At 34.7% G+C, this 18,613-nt stretch overlaps 2 protein-coding genes across 3 annotated transcripts; one reads left to right on the forward strand and one right to left on the reverse strand.

The window, feature by feature from the left end:
- Positions 1-653: 653 nt before the first annotated feature.
- On the reverse strand, positions 654-4,373 carry LOC111404088 (probable purple acid phosphatase 20). Of its 2 annotated transcripts, none has more exons than XM_023032819.1 (5): positions 4,077-4,372; positions 2,079-2,370; positions 1,309-1,883; positions 1,090-1,178; positions 654-997 (listed from the first exon to the last, which is right to left on the reverse strand). In XM_023032819.1, exons 1-5 carry the CDS (start codon positions 4,233-4,235, stop codon positions 811-813), a joined length of 1,302 nt encoding a protein of 433 aa, XP_022888587.1. In that variant the 5' UTR covers positions 4,236-4,372; the 3' UTR covers positions 654-810. The 2 variants fall into 2 exon arrangements, with proteins under 2 accessions (XP_022888587.1, XP_022888588.1); XM_023032820.1 differs by having other exon boundaries at positions 905-997; positions 1,083-1,178; positions 4,077-4,373.
- Positions 4,374-7,137: 2,764 nt separating this feature from the next.
- Positions 7,138-8,524, forward strand: LOC111404725. Its single transcript, XM_023033491.1, has 3 exons — positions 7,138-7,242; positions 7,889-8,050; positions 8,219-8,524. Exons 1-3 carry the CDS (start codon positions 7,138-7,140, stop codon positions 8,522-8,524), a joined length of 573 nt encoding a protein of 190 aa, XP_022889259.1.
- The last annotated feature ends 10,089 nt before the right edge of the window (positions 8,525-18,613 follow it).

Genomic DNA, 18,613 nt, shown 5'->3' on the forward strand with positions numbered 1-18,613 from the left:
TTTTTTCTAGAATTCGCAATATATGTTTTACATCTTCATAGTTAAATTTTCATAACCTCCCATTGGTGGATGCAAGGGGGATTAGGCCATTCTACAACCCGTCCTTCCAGAGCAATTCGCCTTTATAAAAAAAAAAGGTTTTAAGTAAAAAGATTATTATTATTATTTTTTTTTTTTTGTGTGCATATTATCCCATTTTAAAATTTTTGCTTGTTACTATATTATTGCAGAACAGATATATACGTACCGGATTCCATTCGTAAGGTACCAATATTTGGTCGTCCTTTTGGGGGCATAATATTGAAAGTCGTCAGGGTACTAATTTTGTCGTTTGTTCGCTAAAAACGGGAGGAATGAGATGGCTCTCTACTCGGACCTTCAACTTGAAAAACTAGGCCCAACACGTTTTGGGCTGATCTATTTAAGAGTGGCCCCCAGGACACAATTTTACTATCATCTAAAATAGGTTCTCATAACATTTTCCAGCAAAGTTTCACAAATCTTCCTTATTTTCCTCAATTACTTCCGAAAATGACCTATAAACTTTATTATGATCGTCCCATAATGATTGTCCATAGACCGTTAAAGAGTGCTGTCCCATAAATAACTCTTCTATAGAGTTCAGTAATATTCAAGCTCATTAGTCCCTGAAATAATGCATTTATTTTGTATTTAAATCTACTTAGTAAATGAAAAAGGAGAAGTGCTCCTGTTACTTATCATGTAATGTTTAAAAAAAAACTTATGCCAATATATAATTCGTCAAAGATACAAAAGTAAGCGTAGATTGACAATATTAACTGATTTGGCTCACACTTTATAGCAAGTTGAAACAGATGCAAGGTTTGTTAACCAGACAACATCGGATGCAACTGCCACATCATCCTGGTTCCGGTGCCACGTCCACTGTGCATGGGTCCCATTTACTACCTCAAATTCCCCATGCCCAAAACTTGCCTCCCTAAAAACGGATATTTTTGGCTGTGGGCTTATATATCTGTCAAAATAGAAATTATTAATGTGAAAATCATATTTCTTTTTCCATTAATGATGTAAAAGAATACTTTTGGAGGAAAATTAACTCATTACTTCGTGGCAAGGCCTTCGCGATTGCCTCCATCACCAATTGTGATGTGCATTGGACCACATTTGTCAGCTTGATCCTTGTAGATGTTCGTCTAACCTCGCAATATATTACGTAAAAATATTACTATCGATACATTACATGATTAGTTACTATAACGTAAATTTCAACATTGTCACGATTATCAATATAGATATTCTTAGTAAAAGGGCGAGAAGGCTTACAAATCGTTCATAGGCATGGACATGTCCTGCAAAGACAACGTCGACTCGTGCTCCATAGAGCAAATCTTCCATGGAGCTCTTCATGCCAGTTGATTCATATTCTCCTTGATGAGCTTCATTAGAATTGTACCACGGCGCATGTATTAAGGCAATTAGCCACGGTGTTTTTCTCCTATCCACTTTTTTCAGATCAGCTTGCAGCCAATTATACTGTGCCGAATCGTGCTCAAATTCAGTATACGAACCCAACATTAAGACATGAACACCAGAAACTTCGAAAGAGTAGAACAAGTTAGACGATGAGCCACTCTCCTCGTATGGCATAACCCATCTCGCATTGTATGATGTGAAGGGCTCCGGATGGATTCCAGTGATTTTTTCAATCTCATGGTTACCTTGCGTAACCATCCACGGACGTTTACTTGCCATCGGCTGAACAATTTGCCCGAACGTGTCCCACCACGGCTGGTACAAGTCCGCGTAAGACAAATCACCCGGCAACAACAAAACATCGTAGTTTGATTTCTCAATGTGTTGAAGTGTTGAGTTTGTCCACTCGGATTGTCCTAGGTCACCTGCACTACACGATTCAGCAATTTAGCTGTGAATTCAAATCTCGTCGCCACTCATTTATTACATAGAACTGTACTCATTACAAGTATTTGAGAAGAAAATGAACTGTACCCTTGAGACCTACACAATTTTCATAATATCACTTCAAATCCCTTCATGAAAAGTTTTAAGTTCAAGAAATTGTCTACTTCTTGTACCTGAGACTGCAAATTTGATAGGAAAACTTGCTGGTGGAGTTTTGAAGGAGAATTCTTGGGAATAATTTGTGCCACAAATGTAGTAGTAAACAGTGTCTGGGTTCAAAGGGCCAATGACTACATCATGTATTACCCCAGAATTATAAGTCAAATATTGGTACTCATTGGTACTCCCATTTGCTGAAATCTTGTAGTCCCCAGACGATATACCATATTTCACAATAGCTGGTGTCTCATCAGAAGTAATCCAAGATATTCTCATTTTGTTTGTACCACTCAAAGATATGTGCACCTGTTGCCATCATAATGTAGTGAACAATAAATAAAAAGGATAAAAAAACTGAATAGACTCCAAATTATAAACTATGCTCGGAAAACATCCACAAATTTTAAATTGAACTTCAATAGTCTCTTTGATTGCTACACATTCATTTTTTCAAAACTCATTTTCAACCACACATTATTCAATAAAATAATTTTACACGAGAATTCAAAAATTTTCCTTCCTTATTAACAACACATTTTCCAAGAAAATACTAAAATTAGAACTAATATTTATGATAAATTGTAGGTTGAATCCATCGTGCTCGCGTTATTGTTTCTTTGAATTATTTTTTACTAAGGGCATAAATTGACTATAATTGCAAGTTATTAGATTGAATATATCGTGCAATATTAGATTGAACATGCTTATCACTTTTATTTTATAAAGTAAATTAAAATATGATCATAAATTGGTCATCTAACATGGAAAAACGAGGAGATGTTTAACCAACCTTCTAGGTAGCATCAAGGATTAAAAAGAATTGTAATATTATCTGTTTTTAATTCCTCTCACTGTATTAATTAACACATCCAACAAGTTTGATTTAGAATGGATTATTTTTTATTTGTAGAAGAATAATAATAACATAGAAAAAGCGAAGTGGATGAAATAAAAGTAACAAGTACACAAATTACTTGTAAAAAAAATTACTTATAGGCAAAAAGTTACTTCTTAATTCTCCCAAGTTAAAGTAACTTATAACTAAAAATTTACTTATAAGTAAAAAAACTTGCTTATGTGTAAAAACTTATAAATAAACGCAAGTCATAAAAATTACCTATAAATGAAAAATGTTTTATTAGATTTTTAATTTGTCAATCTATACACGTTTTTATATCTCCCCCAAATACAACGCAATGTTCTAAACGTACTCTTTTCACATTAACAAATACTCAATTATTCCTCTTAAATAATGATATTTGCATCAAGAGTTTGTTTTGTTTAGTTCAACAACCATTAATTGGTAGCTTCCGTTGAAAAATGGTAGAAAAACGATGTAAAGAGATAAGATGCAGCAATTCTTACGTAGTTCAAGGCAAAGACTACTTGTTTTTTAATACTTTTTAAGTTCACAAAGTCCAGATTTTGTGCCTTGGAATGGTGTCACCACTTGAAAGTATCACATATGTAGTGGAAAAAACATTTGTCAACGTGGACGGATCCAAACAGTTTGAACTGTGGGGTCAACAATATTTTTTTTTCGAACAACGTATCATTTGGGTTTGGACTTTTTGGGCATTGGGATAGGAAATTTAATTGAATTGGCTCACTACTTTGGCAAAAAATTACATTTTAAGCAAGGGGAAAAAAAAAGATAAAAAAGAAGGAAAATTTAAAAATCTATGAGGTCATTCAAATGACCTCATGTGGGTCCGTCCTGTTTGTCAACCACATGACCTCAAAATTTCAAGATCCAAATGGGATTCATGGAAAAATTAATAGGGTTTAATTATTTTATTGAGAAAATGTGTAAATTTCAAGAAAAAACGATTTTGAAGAATCTCTACTCAACAGGTCGACTGACTGAATAATACATTAATGATATGTTTGATGCACTTTGATACGTATGCACAGAATTTCATAATTATAACGTCCAATCCTATTCAATATGAGCAGCAAAGGGATAAAACGAAGAAAATTAAGGGGGAAAATAAGATGGTGTATATTGATACCTGTTGTGGAGAAGCAGGATCAAATTCATCAAGATCTTTCAAGAGTGGTTTAGAGAGAGACTTCCGGCGTGGCGGTCGGTCATATGAAAAACCAAAATCAAAAGCTCCGGCGAAGACCAAAGCCAGTGCCAAGATCTTAACCAAGTTATTAACAGCCATGGCAGCTCACAGAGAGAGGAAGATGACCTATTTAATGTGAACATTCGGGGTCTCGTGAACACTTTTGGAATTGGGGGCATGAAAAGACAATCATGTAGTCTTTCTTGACAAGTTTGGCTGTCACGGTTTTATCTTCGGTAACGTGCATGATTTGGCTTTCCCACCGTGGGGTTTGTCCGATTCATACATATAGAAAAAGGAATTATCCCAAGAGGTCGTATCGTGTATGATATGTCTAATCTATAATTGTTGAACATTTAGGCAACAAAATTGTGGGTTGTTATGTACGATTTGATGTACTAAGAGTCTGATTGAAATGATTTTTAAAAAGTCAAAAGAGCTTTTGTACTCCAAAAATTGCTTTTGAATTTGTTTATTTAATTTTATGAAAGTATTTATTTTAAATAGAAGAGTTCTTATAAGAAAATGGTCCAATGTTGCCTCCACTAAAAAACACTTTCGAAATAGGAATTAATTTAAAAATAATTTTCAATTTAAAATTAAGACAACTTTTTCCAAAAAACTTTTCCGCAGGAAGTAAAAACCATACCAAATAGACCCCAGATATGTGGATAACAACTCATACGTAAAACTGCTATAAAGTTTTAGAATAATAATATTTATTTAAATTATTAATGGTAAAAAAAAGTTCGTGTGTTGATTAAGTGATTGAATATCTTGAATGATATTCATATCTCTACCATTTAAGATGTTCAAATCCAATCAATTATTGTCATTTGATTCAGGGGCGGACCCATATGGGGTCATGTGGGGTCAAATGACCCCACAGTTTTCTGGAATTTTTTTTTTTTTTGCTGAAAACTTAATTTTCTGCCCCAAAAAATTCAAATCCTAAATCTATATCCATATCACATGGTCCATATATATTATTTAGTCCATAAATATATCATATAATCTACTGATTTCTTCCCAAAGTGCAAATATCGAATATGAACAGCAAACAACCAATTTTTTCTTTTTGTTTATGATACGTTGTTCGAAAAAAAAAATTTTGACCCCACAGTTCGAGCGGTCTGAGTCTGCCCCTGATTTGATTGACAATAGTCTGCTTACCACATTACTCAAAATTTAGGGGTACTTTTTAAAATGGCTTGGTCAAACAACCAATTTTTCAGTTTGACCATTTTATTTTTTTTTGTATTCACCACATTGGCCCCTTGTCACTAAAAAGACAATTCTACCCTTATTCATGTTTGATAATTACAAAAGTATATCAATTCTTTAAAAAACAATAAAACCCTTAATAGTTTAAATAAATTCAGTTACTTCCATACGTAAATTTCAAAATCAGTTTTGTTTATCAGTTTCTCCAATACAGTAAAAAAGAATTTTTTTTCCTTCCATCTGCTAAAATATTGAAATCTCCCAAAATTATCAAAGGTTCAACAAAGAAACAATACTCACAGTCGGCACTGAAAATTGGTAAGTGTAAATACGTATTTTTAATTTTGTTTTAGTTAAATTTACTGTTTGAATCTTTAAATAATTTTTTTGAGAAAGGCAGATGAATTTTACAGTATTTAAACACAGATTTATAATTTTTTTATAGCGAAAACAAAAAAAAATTCATCTCTGTATGCATATATTTTACAGGAAAAATTTATAGGTGTCTGTAAAATAAATATTTAAACATTATTTCGTTGAAAAAAGGAAAAAATAAAAAATTCGAGCATAAATTTCAGATGAAACGGACGAAAAAAGCTGGGCCAAATGTTTCCAGCCGGCCCAGCCCTTTTTTATTTTTTCCTCCCCTCCCCTTTCAGATTTTAGAATTTATTTGTTCATTAATATATGTTTATTGAAATAAATATTAATGAATATTCAAATACTAATTGAAATAAATATTTTTAAAACAATTAAAATAATCAATGAATTATTTAAAGTATTAAATTAAATTAAATATGAAATGAACAATTTAAAAAATTATATATTAATTCCTTATTTTTAATTTGTGGCAGATATGGCATCAGCATGTGTTCCAATTTGTTACTTTGGTGAATTTCAAATGAATGAAAATGCTCAGTGGGAATGGAAATGGACGAGTGAAGGAGATGGGGTTAAAGCAATTTTTATAACAAGGAGTACATCGTTCGCAGAAATGTACAGTGATAAACAAAACATGCTTAACGTCGATCCCTCTCAGTACGATATGGAATTGGGATTTTTTTTTCATAAGCATTCAACCATTTCAATTCCATCTATGAAAGTTACTTGTGAAGTGGAAATGAAACATCTAATTAAATTGAACCAAGGCCGGAAGTCGACTCCTATTTGCGTAACTTTATTGGGGAAGAATGTCCACGAGGGTGAACACGAAGTTTCAAATGAAGAGAATTGTAATGAAAATGATGTTTGGGATACAATTCAGATTGTTCGTAAAGATGATGTGGTTATTCCCGAGACCACTGTTACTCACCATGGTCACACTGTTACGCACAGAATTCCATCGATAGTTGAAGACAACGAGAATAAAAATGCATTTACAAACGAGGATTTGATTGCTTTATCTCGTAGGAGACATGAGTTGGGTGGGAGCTCACAGGCCGGACCGAGTACACGGTCCTCTAATTGTTCGCGTGTAGTTCCTGATGATGAAGATGTATATGTCGAGCAACTATTCGAATCAAAGAAAGAATTGCAAGAAGCTGTGCACCGGATTGCTTTAAAACATAACTTCGAGTTGAAAGTGAAGAAATCAAATAAGTCGTTATACACAATTATCTGCGTTGACGACAGTTGCCATTGGCGTTTGCGAGCGACTAAGATGGACACGAATGAGTTCTTTGTAGTCCGTAAGTATGCACGGGAACATACTTGCGAAGTGGGTATTCGTCGAAATGATCATAGGCAGGCCCGATCATGGTTCATTGGTCGAGAAATAATGCACAAGTTCCAGGATCCACGAACGATCTACAGATCTTCGGACATCATTAATGATATTCGACGAGAGTACGGGGTGGTTATGAGCTATCAGAAGGCTTGGAAGGCTAAAGAATGTGCATTGGAGGATTTGATGGATTCGGCTGAGGAGAGTTATGCTAAATTAGCCAGGTATTTCATTGTTTAAGTGTTTGTTTCTTTATTATAGTAAATTTTAATTATTTAATTTCAATTGTTTATTTATATGTAATTAATTATTTAATTGAATTGTTTATTTTTCTGTTCATTTAATATTTAATATATTATCTAAATTATGATTATTTTTATTTACATTGGCCAGGTATTGCTATAACATGGGAAGAATTAATACTGGGTCGGCATTTTTTATTGAAAAGGATGACGAAAATCGCTTCAAATATTTCTTTATGGCCATTGGATAATGTGTTCGATGATTTCGAAATGCAATGCGACCCCTAATCTTAGTCAACGGTACAACCCTTAAGGCGAGATACGGGGGCAAGTTGATTATTGCAACATGCCAAGATGTGAACATCCAAATTTACCCTCTTGCGTTCGGCATAGTCGACGGAGAAAATGATGTAGCAATGAGTTGGTTTTTCACGAAGTTGAGGGAAGTAATTGGAGATGTCGAAAATCTTGCATTCGTAACCGATCGATGACAGTCAATAGTAAATGGTATCGCCGAAGTCTTTCCCGAGGCACATCATGGTTATTGTATGTACCATATACAGGGAAACTTGAAGACCAGGTATCGAGGCAATTGCGTCGTTGCGTTGTTTAGGAGATCTGCAGAGGCTTACAGTTTTGAAGAGTTTGATAAGTTCATGGTCGAAATAGACAGTAAATCGCATGCTGCATGGGAGTATCTAACAGAGATAGGGATTGAACATTGGGCATGATCACATTTTCCAGGACGTCGATACAACATGATGACGTCGAACAATGCGGAGTCGCTTAACGCTTTATTCAAGAAAGATCGAGAGTTACCAATTCTTGCAATGATTGAGAACATTCGTGACAAGTTACAACAGTGGTTTCATGATCGACGTGAGGAATCACAGAGTTGTGCAAGTGTGCTAACCCCGGCTCAAGAAGATAAGCTCTTCAAGACTCTAGATGTGGCAAGAAAGGTATATGTAGAACCACTGGATCAATTTCGCTTCTCCGTGAGATGTGTACATAATTTCGGATACATTGTGGACTTGAATGATAACACGTGCACGTGTAGACGGTTTCAATTGGAGAGTTTTCCATGTACACATGCAGTGGCAGTGGCTATGCATAGAGGATTACCACCACACACCTTATGCAGTGTGTATTACATGACTGATTATTGGAGAGCAGCATATGCGGAAACTACTGAATAAGTTGTTGCCACCAGCAGTTGGACCACGTACTCCTGGACGTACACGTACGTCTAGAATACCATCTACCGGAGAGTTTCCCTAGCCTCGTAAGTGCGGTAGGTGCGGTGCAACAGGGCATACTAGAAGATATTGTACAAGTCAGATTTCTCTACATGACAATGTAACGGATGTGTAATTTTAATAACTATTGGCAATGTAATTATTTATAACATTGACGTTAATTATTTATGCATATTATTTATGTGAATTATTAGATTTAGTATTTTTTTCAAACATTTCATTTATTACATTCATTTGTTATACATATTATTTATGTTAATTATTTGAAATCGAAACTTTTTCTAGACACTGCATTATACGGTAGGCTGCATTGTAAAATAAATATTTAAATATTACATAAATAATCAACATTTTACAATTTTTTCGTAATTACAAATAAATGAATGAACTGTACAATGTTTAAATAAATGTAAAAATATGTACAATTATTTACGGATCCCCATTAAATTCAAATAAATCACATGCTAGTTTATTTCTCCAATTTTGTATCCATGCCTGGTTGATTGTATCAACCTTATGTGCCACACTCAAAAATTCTATGTACTTGATGACAAACATGCCGCAATCACCCCTACAATTAAACAATGTTATATTAGCACATCGAAAATTAGTTAGAAACTAAGATGTAAATGACAGAAAGAAAATTACAAACACTTACGATATTTATTGCCTCGTCGTCGTCGTGTTCCGCACGGTGGCCAATCTGTTTTGTACAGTGATGTTCCCTTGTCTAACCATCATGGGAACGATCACAGACACCGACTCTAGATTTTGCTCGAGCTGGCCTTGTGTCAGGCATGAATGATCGGGGTCGTACACATACATCGTGGAGTCGAGGAATACGATTTCCACTGCAATATAGTGATGATTCACACATACTGGTACGTACATATGCGTACAGCCATCCCATGGCTTCCCACCGACACTCGGCCACATCCCTACGACCCATTCCATCATATATTCCGGCACCGTGTACTCGCTACCCATAGCCTGGAACGACTGGTACTCAATGTCAACGGCACGGATGAACTCGGTGTTCAATATGAGTCTGCCAGGAATGTTGAACGATTTTGGATGTCTTTCAGCACGATCTCGTAGCAAATCCATGCTCAAGTCGATGTGCTACATCAAGAAACACCAATAAAGAAAGGAGTCAATCTATGAATTTCATTCAAAAAATTGATTTTGAACATACATAATAAATAACAATATTTTCATTTCACTTACATCGTCGGCGAGCCAAGCCCCCGAAGTGGTGATGTCGTGGAACCACTTGTAAGCATTTGAGATCGTCTTCTCAGCAATCGTGCGGCTGGCCCTGAAAAAATAAGAACAGAATTTTTAGTTATATGAAGTATAAATGTGTCAGCATCTGCGTTTGCGTACTATAGTAATTACATAAAATACAAAACTTACCCAGGCTGCAGTGCTCTCCACTCTGTCTCAAAGGCTTTCCACTTGGCGTGGTCCACCTCCCTGAATAAATTCGGGTGCGTCCTGTCGACGAACCTTCTCCTCTTCGCCTCCGCGGTAAAGGGAGAAAGAACGTACTGTGATGGCACCCTTGGCCTCTTGTCGATCACCCGCTCCACCATGTAAACAGCCATCGTCCTCTCGTCATGCGCCTCGGGAATCTCCATCTCCTCAGCCATCGGGACGACCCCCTCGCCCGCTATCGGGACCACCTCCTCGGACACAAAGACCACGGCCGGCGAGTCTGGCGTCTTCTCGGGTACCACCTCCACCTCCGGTACCCTCTCCTCTTTCGGTGCCCCCTCGACATCCCCGGGCATCCCGTGCACGGGTACCACCTCCAGCTCCAGTACCCTATCCTCCTCCGGTACCCCCTAGGCATCCCCGGGTATCCCCTGCACGGGTACCACCTCCACCTCCACCTCCACCTCCGATGCCCCCTCGACGTCCTAGGGTATCCCCTACACGGGCACCCCCACCTCCTCGGGTATCCCCTCTGCATCGGGTGACGTCATCTCGGGTACCACCTCCACTTCCATCTCCGGTACCCTCTCCTCCTCGGGTACCCCCTCCACGTCCTCAGGTATATCCTGCACGGGCACCCCCTCCACCACAGGTATCCTCTCTCGCTCCTCCATCCCCATTGTGTCATCTAAAAATGAATCAAATGCAGCAACTGATGGCCACGATGAGTCAACATATCCCATCTGACCCCCTCCCCCTGATAACCACCGACCCCTCCGTCACCCCCTTCGTCCCGATAACCGCCAATCCCTCCGTCTCGATAGCCACCAGTCCCTCCGTCACCCCCTCGTGACCTGTCCCTCCGCTACCTCCTCCATCTCGATAATCGCTCGTCTCACGCAGGCCTGCTATGTCACCCTGTATCGCTGCAACCTCAGCATGGAGGTCTCCTAACCCAGCTCATAACATTGCGACATCATATCGTAACTGTGCCATGTCCCCGAACTCAACTCGTAGTGTCACGACATTATCCGGTAACTCTGCCATGTCTCCTCTCATCTCCATCAGGAGGTCGAACAAATCAATCGTCGAAGCACGGGGACTAGGTGCAGGAGGCGATACTGGACGGCCCTCCTGAAAAAATAACTATTACAAATGAATAACCTAACAAATAAAATAAAACGACAATCGAAGAATTATTTTTAAGTAACATACTCTATCTCGATCAACGCTGGACTCAGGCATCTGAACCTCTGGCGTAGCTGGACGTGATCTTCTCGGCGGAGGTGACATCCTCGCTGGACGTGCTCTCCTCGGTGGAGGTGATATCCTCAACGGAGGTAGTACTGAACGATCCTCCTGAAAAAATAAATATTACAAGTGAAGCACTTAATTACAAGATCGAAGCGATATTCAACAAATCCTGCACAGTGACATACCCTATCTCGATCCATCCTGGACTTAGGCATCTGATCGTCATGCGCAGTACGAAGAGGCAATTCGCGAATATAAACCTGACTCTCCTCCTCGATCGACGGTGCCAATTCAGTGAGAACTTCAAGCTGTCATTTTGATATGTCGGAGTTAATGACTATGTATTCAGATTGTAAAAGGACGTATAACATAAATAGCAATTGTATAATACGTACCTCAGGATCGTCGAGGAGAGCCGATAACTGTCTGGCAAGCGGCTTGTCTTGTGCTCGCCAGTGATGCATCCGAGGATAGCGTGTCTCTCCTCTCCTCGCATACTGACTGGCCAAGATGGGGACAGTCTCGTACACCCATATCTGAAACAATTACAATTATTATGTATAGAATTCAATAAAAAAAGTGTAGGTAATTCATTAACTTAAACATATACCTGCAGTGCCAACGGCAGTCCATATGCATCGTACTTGCGCTCGGGCTTACCCCCCTTTGGCATTGAAAACCCCCTCCTAAACACGCGTAATATATCAAGAAAACATCTCCAACCACATGAGTAGTTGTTGAAGGTATCAATATCTTCAACAACCTCCAATTGAAAAATGTCAATCGATGTCTTCTTGTGATGACACCGGAGTATGCTCTCGATGATAAGCACCAATCCTAACTTCAACTTATCAGACATCCGATCACATCTCCTTAATGTATCTCCTAGCTGCGCTAGAGTAACCGTCGTCTGTCCATGAAAATATTCGTTCAACGGTCTCCTGTTCCTCGGAACACAGGCCCTCGCCTCTGCATCATCCGTACATCGCAGTCCAGTGACGAGAGCAAACTCAAATATAGAGAACGTGGCTACCTTGCTTCCAAGATCAAAATGGAGGGCGTCTCCGTCAACTGGCTTCAGCAAGTGACATAACAGGGCATCCAGCAGCTGCCCAGACCACTGTACATCACGCAATGTATACAATGGCCATAAGCATGATCGACGTAATATATCTGCGTGATCGTCGTCCAACAAATCCAATACCAAAGCGATGCTGGTAAAGTTACAATTCGAGGTAACTTTACCAGGGATCTGTCTAACAGCGTCGTCCAGATGATATTCCATCCTGCAAAATTTCAAATATTAGAACCCTATGCAAATAACGTTCGATAAACAAAAATATTAAAAAAATATACTAACACACTGCTACTAGATGCAATAACCAACCGATAACGGAATAAACAAAATGAACGTAAATTACTATTTTCCATATACTTAATTTGCTAATTTGATCGTTTATTTTAATATTTTAATTGCTTATTTTAATTATTTATCTAACACTAAATTAACTTTTTCATTTTTAATTAATGTTTAAACACTTATTTCAATTCTTTACGCATATCGCTTATTTCATATTTACAAATTTATTTCATATTTCTTTTAATAATTTTAATAACACTTATTTTGATCGTTTATTTTAATATTTTAATTATTTTTGTAACACTTAATTTACTTTTTCATTTTTTATGAATGTTTAAATACTTGTTTTAATTATTTACGCATAATGCTTATGTCATATTTACAAATTTATTTTAATTGCTTTGCAAAAAAATAATTTGATTGATATTTTAATTTTCAAATTTAATTGCGTATTCCTTTTTTATTTTTTACAAATGTTTATATATATATATTATTTAATATTTAATTATTTCTTTAATTATTTACTATCACTTATTTTGATATTTTAATTGCTTATTTTAATTTTTTTTTCTAACAGTTAATTTAGTTATTTATTTTTAATGAAGTTTTAAAACTTATTTTAATTATTTACAAATGTTTAATTATGTATTTAAATTCTTTATATATATCTTATTTAATATTTCATTTTTTAAAATTAATTTAGTAACACTTATTTTTAAATGCTTATTTTAATATTTTAATTATTTTTCTAACACTTAATTTAGTTTTTTAATTTTAATGAATGTTTAAATACTAATTTTAATTCTTTACGCATAATGCTTATTTCATATTTACAAATTTATTTTAATTGCTTTTCAAAAAATTAATTTTTTAGCTAATTTACTTTTCAAATTTAATTGCTTATTTTTATTATTTTACAAATGTTTAAATATTTTTTAAAATTCTTTAGATATATTAATTATTTAATGTTATATTATTTCTTTTAATTTTTTTACTATTACTTAATATAAAATAATTAATTAATCTAAATTAGCAACTAATAAATATTTCGATAAATAATATAACATTTATATCTTATATTTACTAATAATTTTAAATACATAATAAACATTCAAATTAAGCAATTCAAATAAATAATTAACATATTAGAGAACACAATATAAGCCATTAATAATCATTTAATTAATTTCAATAATTACCATAAAAAAAAAAGAAAAAAAAACCCCCAAGGCTTAACAGACGGCCCAGTCAACTGGGTTGCCCAGTTGACTAGGAAAGAACGCCCAGACGGCGTGCCCGGTCGCCAGCCGCAATCCAGACCATTTCCGGTCGAGGAGATCGTCGAAAAACTCCATTTCCAGCGATCTCCACTCCTTCCCAAGCAATAACAACCCAAAATTCCACATTTACACAAGGATTTCTCAACAAATAGTATAAAATCATACTTTTTTCCAAAAATAAAAATATAAACATGGTTTTTCTTGGTATAAATTTCTTACCTTCTTCAGAGGGAAATGACCAAGTGGGTCTCCTGTTTTTCCTTATTTGTCGGTGACTGGGTCGATTGTGCTACAGTATTTTCCCGTCTCGACTTCGGCTTCTGCTTCTTCTTCAAGTGAGGGTAAAATTGGGTTTGTCTTCATTTTTTTTGGTTTTCACTGTTTTTAATAATTTTGCCTTTTTTTTTCATTGGTCAAAGGCCAGTTTGAAAAACTGATCGGGTCAACCGGCCAACAGCCACTAATTCCTCCAAAATTTATGGTAATCCATATAACCGTTGGTTTGAAATTGCTTAACACATAATTTTACTGAGGTGGAAGGATGAATAGATTTAAAATAAAGATTGGAAATGACCCAACGTGTCTAAAGAAAAGACTTCATTCGTACTAAAATAATTTTAATTCCTTATTAATCAATTGGTTGTTGACATTTATAAGCAAGAAATGATCCTGGTGGACTATAAATTAATATTAAACCCTGTTTAGTGGCATTAAAATCACCTTTGGTAAATTGTGATAAAAGTTAATAAAATGTGCAATTAAAAAATTGTGGATGTGCATAAAATTTGTAACTATAATAGGTGGAATAATGTTTTTCTTTTTTTTCTTTTTTTTTTTTTTTTTTTTAAAAAATGGGGGATTGAAAAAAAAAAAAAATTTTTTGATTTTCGTATAATATTATTTTATGAAAAATTATGTGATTGAAAATATGAGACATAAAAATGAAATAGAATTTAACAGGAGCTAAATGTGGATTAGAAATATGTTGGAGGATAAAATGGCTAGTAATATGTGAAGGAAAAGTCCAAAGTAGCATCTTAATGGAAATGCAATGTTAAAAGTATGTCAGAGACAATAATAACGCGATTATCTTTTGAAAGGAGATGGATAATTTGGTGGGTTCGAATGATAATTTGCAATCTACCTTTGCCGATTAATTAAACAGAAGAATAATGCTTATGGTACACAAAGGTGTCCATTCCTTGGTATTGGCCGAGGCGCCTATGGGCCCTAATATGGCAAGCGCCTCGGCCAATGCCAAGGCACCAGGTATCCATTTTGGACACATCTTTGTACCCATAATATAACCCTTAAACATAATCTGTTGGAATAAACGCAAGGAAATGTTATATGTAGTCAACACGGATAATTTACCAGGCATGGGTTGACCTTATATTGCAATCATTTCAAACGGTACTTTACAATTTTTTTTTTTTCATTTAAGCATTTTTTATATGATGTCACGTGCCTTTTGAGTCTCAATGAAATGCTACTAATCGCTTTGTTTCATAATAGGCAAGACTCTCCTGATGCGAAATTCCCTGGCACGATTTCTCTGGCCAACGGCTCAAAGTTTATGGTGCTAGGTTGCGAAATTTAAGATAGTGATTTCGGGCTCTTCGAACTTTTATGGGTTATTTTTAGATTTTCATAAAGTTCTGACATGTTGAGAGACAACTATGTAACAACAAAATTTGTTCATATAATTCTGTCAAACACTTACGATGTAATTTGTACATGGGATTGATATTACAAATTAACTTAAGATTCAAGTTGCCAAGCTGCCTCTTAGAGGGATACAGTTGAAGTTCAAATTTATATATATTGTTGGGCTGTGATACCATTTGATCAGTCCAACTAATAGGCAGTGATGAAAAAGGCCCAATATGGAATTAATAGATGGTCCATTATTAATATACCTAGAATGCCTACTTAAATCGAGCCCAATATTCAGCCCATATATCCCTAGTCGTTCTTGGACCGTTGGATTAACCCACTCAATCTAACGGTGAATGGGTTTTACTATAAATTCGATCCTTATGCATTGTTTGGAATTCGGATGGTCATTTTTCTGTTCTCTTTTTCTCTGTGTATTCTGGAACTTTCAATGGCTTCGTCTTTGTGACTCCTTCTTCTCTGTGTGAGAATTTCTGTTGATTATCTTTGTGATAATCGTGTCCTTGTGTTAGTCTCTTTTGTGTGATTAAACTGTTGGAAGTGGTCTGTTCATTTTCGGTTTCAGTGAAGCGACTTGGTGTTTGGGGTTGTGAGGGCTCGTGTTGCTAAGTTCGGCGCCTCTGTGATGGTTCGAAAGGGCGTATGGTCTGAGCCTAAATATAGATCTGAACCTTGATCCAGTGGCTTAGGTTTTCTGTAAATCTTCTATGTATAGTTTTGGTTGTATAAATTGAACAGATCTTGGATTAATATATATTTTTCTAAGCATGAACATCGGATTCCGTGCCGACAACACTCTAGCAATATCCTTAAATACGTAACATAATAAAAAATAATATTAAATTCTACATGACATCATTAAGTGTTAAGATGTCACTAATAGCGTTATTATTTGACAAGTTAATAAAACCATTGTTAATAATAAGTGTGAATTTAATATAATATTTAAGCCAAAAAGTTTAAACGAAATTAAAGTTGTGCATTATATTTTCTCATCTGAACGTTTTTAATCTTGATTCTTGATTCTTAATTCCCGAAATTTGTTGACTTAATATAAAAAATGAAGTTTTTTTGGTGACACGATGTCATTTAATGGTGTAACGTAGAATTTAATGTTAATTTTTCTATTGAGTACCCATTAACGTATCAATTAGAAACTTGAGTGATTATTACTGTAAAAAAAATAATGTCAATAACTATTCGTGTAACTATCCAAAAATTTAGTGATCATTGATGCAATTAACCCTCATAGTTTTAACAATATTCTCTCTTTGTGTTATCGTATACACGGTACATTCCTTGAATATGCTTTTATCATTTTCTCTGAAATAAATATATACAATTTTTTATCACTTTACTTTCTTATAATAAGTTAAAAAGAATTAATAAATCATCTTATTCCCTTGAAAATTGGGCTCAACCACTAATAATCTGAAAAGATGTGAAATTTGATTTTTTAATTATTGAGAAACGTGATTTTCTTTCTTTGACCAAATGCCTTTGAGATTAAGTCCCGATTTGGTATTAATTAATCTTAAATTAAAGGAAATAATTAATTATAATAACACATATCATGCAACTCACAATTTTTCAATCATATATTTCATCTACTTTTATCAAAAATTTGATTTAATTTCCACGAAACAAAGCTAAGATTAAGACAATAAATAATTGAAAAAAAAAATAAATAAAAACTGAAGATGTCTCTAATCTTTGTGGAAAGTGTAAAAGGATCCATAACTTTCAAATTTAGTATTGTCTCATGAACCTTGTACAACGAATGTCCCTACCAAACTGTATCTATCTAAATTGATATTGAGCCCTTTTATTGGTTTTTGCTAAAAATAAGATTTTTAAAAAATTGTGATGAAAATGGATGAATTAAATGGTTGAAAAGTTAAACAAGTTATGGAATATTTCATGAAACGTGTGATTAAAAATGTGTATGAAAAAAAAATTAATTTTAAAAATTGGGGGCCGAACAAGGACTAAATTGGCAAATGAAAGAGCATGCTCACCAATTGAGAGACACGTATCTTAATTTTATTTTTATTTTTAAAATAGAAAGTAAAGGAAATCGACTACGAAAAGAAACTAACATCAAAATTCAATTGGAATGACAATACTTGAAAGCCATCAAGAAGTTGCAGAACAATCGATATAAAGAACTTTTAATTAAAAGTGTATGAAAAATAAGTTGGAGGATGAAATGACGAAGGAAATGCCTATACTTGCACCTTCTGGGAAATTCAATATTGAAAATATGTCAAGGAACACTAAAGACAATTATAACACGATTATATTTTGGAAGGAGATGAATAATTTGATAGGGTCGAATAATAATATTTATTAAGAAAAAAGAATCTGACCTAATTTAGAAGTTATTAATTCGACTCTAAACACTCTAATATCTAAAAGATATATGTGCGACAAATTTTGTAAAATATGTGTGGGAGTATAATTTACGAGGAATAATAGCAACCATGAAAATATAATTTCAAAGACGTAATTTTTATAAATATAATAACTAATTAGAAGAGAACAACAAATAAGATTAATCACACAAATTATTCACACCCTTTTTTAAACTAATATATCAATTTTAATTTTAAATTAACTAGAAATTTTTATTACTCCAAAATCCGAATATTGGATTCAATAGCACTAATATATTCTATTAATTTTATTTAATCACGTCCAATGTGATCCACTTAACGTGGAAGAGCCAACTTTTTTGGAATTGGGGTAAATAAAATAATAATTTTTCTTCTTACATAGAAAAAATAAAAGAACTTGGACAGCCTCGAAAAAAAGACAAGGTTGTCCCCTGTCTTCACCCCTACCTAACGTGTCATTAACATTATAAATTTGCTTAAGATTCAAGCTCTCAAATCTGCCTCTAATCCAATTCGAAATTAATTAATCTTATAGAATAATTTAAAGGCATTTTAGTAATGAAATATGCCTACCAGTGCCGTGAAGTTTGATTCCTTAACTCCATGAAAGTCGGATCGATCACGT

The sequence above is a fragment of the Olea europaea genome, chromosome 11 (genome assembly GCF_002742605.1).
Source record: "Olea europaea var. sylvestris chromosome 11, O_europaea_v1, whole genome shotgun sequence".
Classification (NCBI taxonomy): domain Eukaryota; kingdom Viridiplantae; phylum Streptophyta; class Magnoliopsida; order Lamiales; family Oleaceae; genus Olea; species Olea europaea.

Coding starts and splice junctions, on each gene's coding strand:
- LOC111404088 (XM_023032819.1), bottom strand. CDS start 4,235: ATGGCTGTTAATAACTTGGTTAAGATCTTGGCACTGGCTTTGGTCTTC. Junction 2,371..4,076: donor ATCCTGCTTCTCCACAACAG/GTATCAATATAC, acceptor TGATGGCAACAG/GTGCACATATCTTTGAGTGG. Junction 1,179..1,308: donor TCCATGCCTATGAACGATTT/GTAAGCCTTCTC, acceptor TTGCGAGGTTAG/ACGAACATCTACAAGGATCA.
- LOC111404725 (XM_023033491.1), top strand. CDS start 7,138: ATGCACAAGTTCCAGGATCCACGAACGATCTACAGATCTTCGGACATC. Junction 7,243..7,888: donor GCTATCAGAAGGCTTGGAAG/GCTAAAGAATGT, acceptor TACCATATACAG/GGAAACTTGAAGACCAGGTA. Junction 8,051..8,218: donor AGATAGGGATTGAACATTGG/GCATGATCACAT, acceptor GAGGAATCACAG/AGTTGTGCAAGTGTGCTAAC.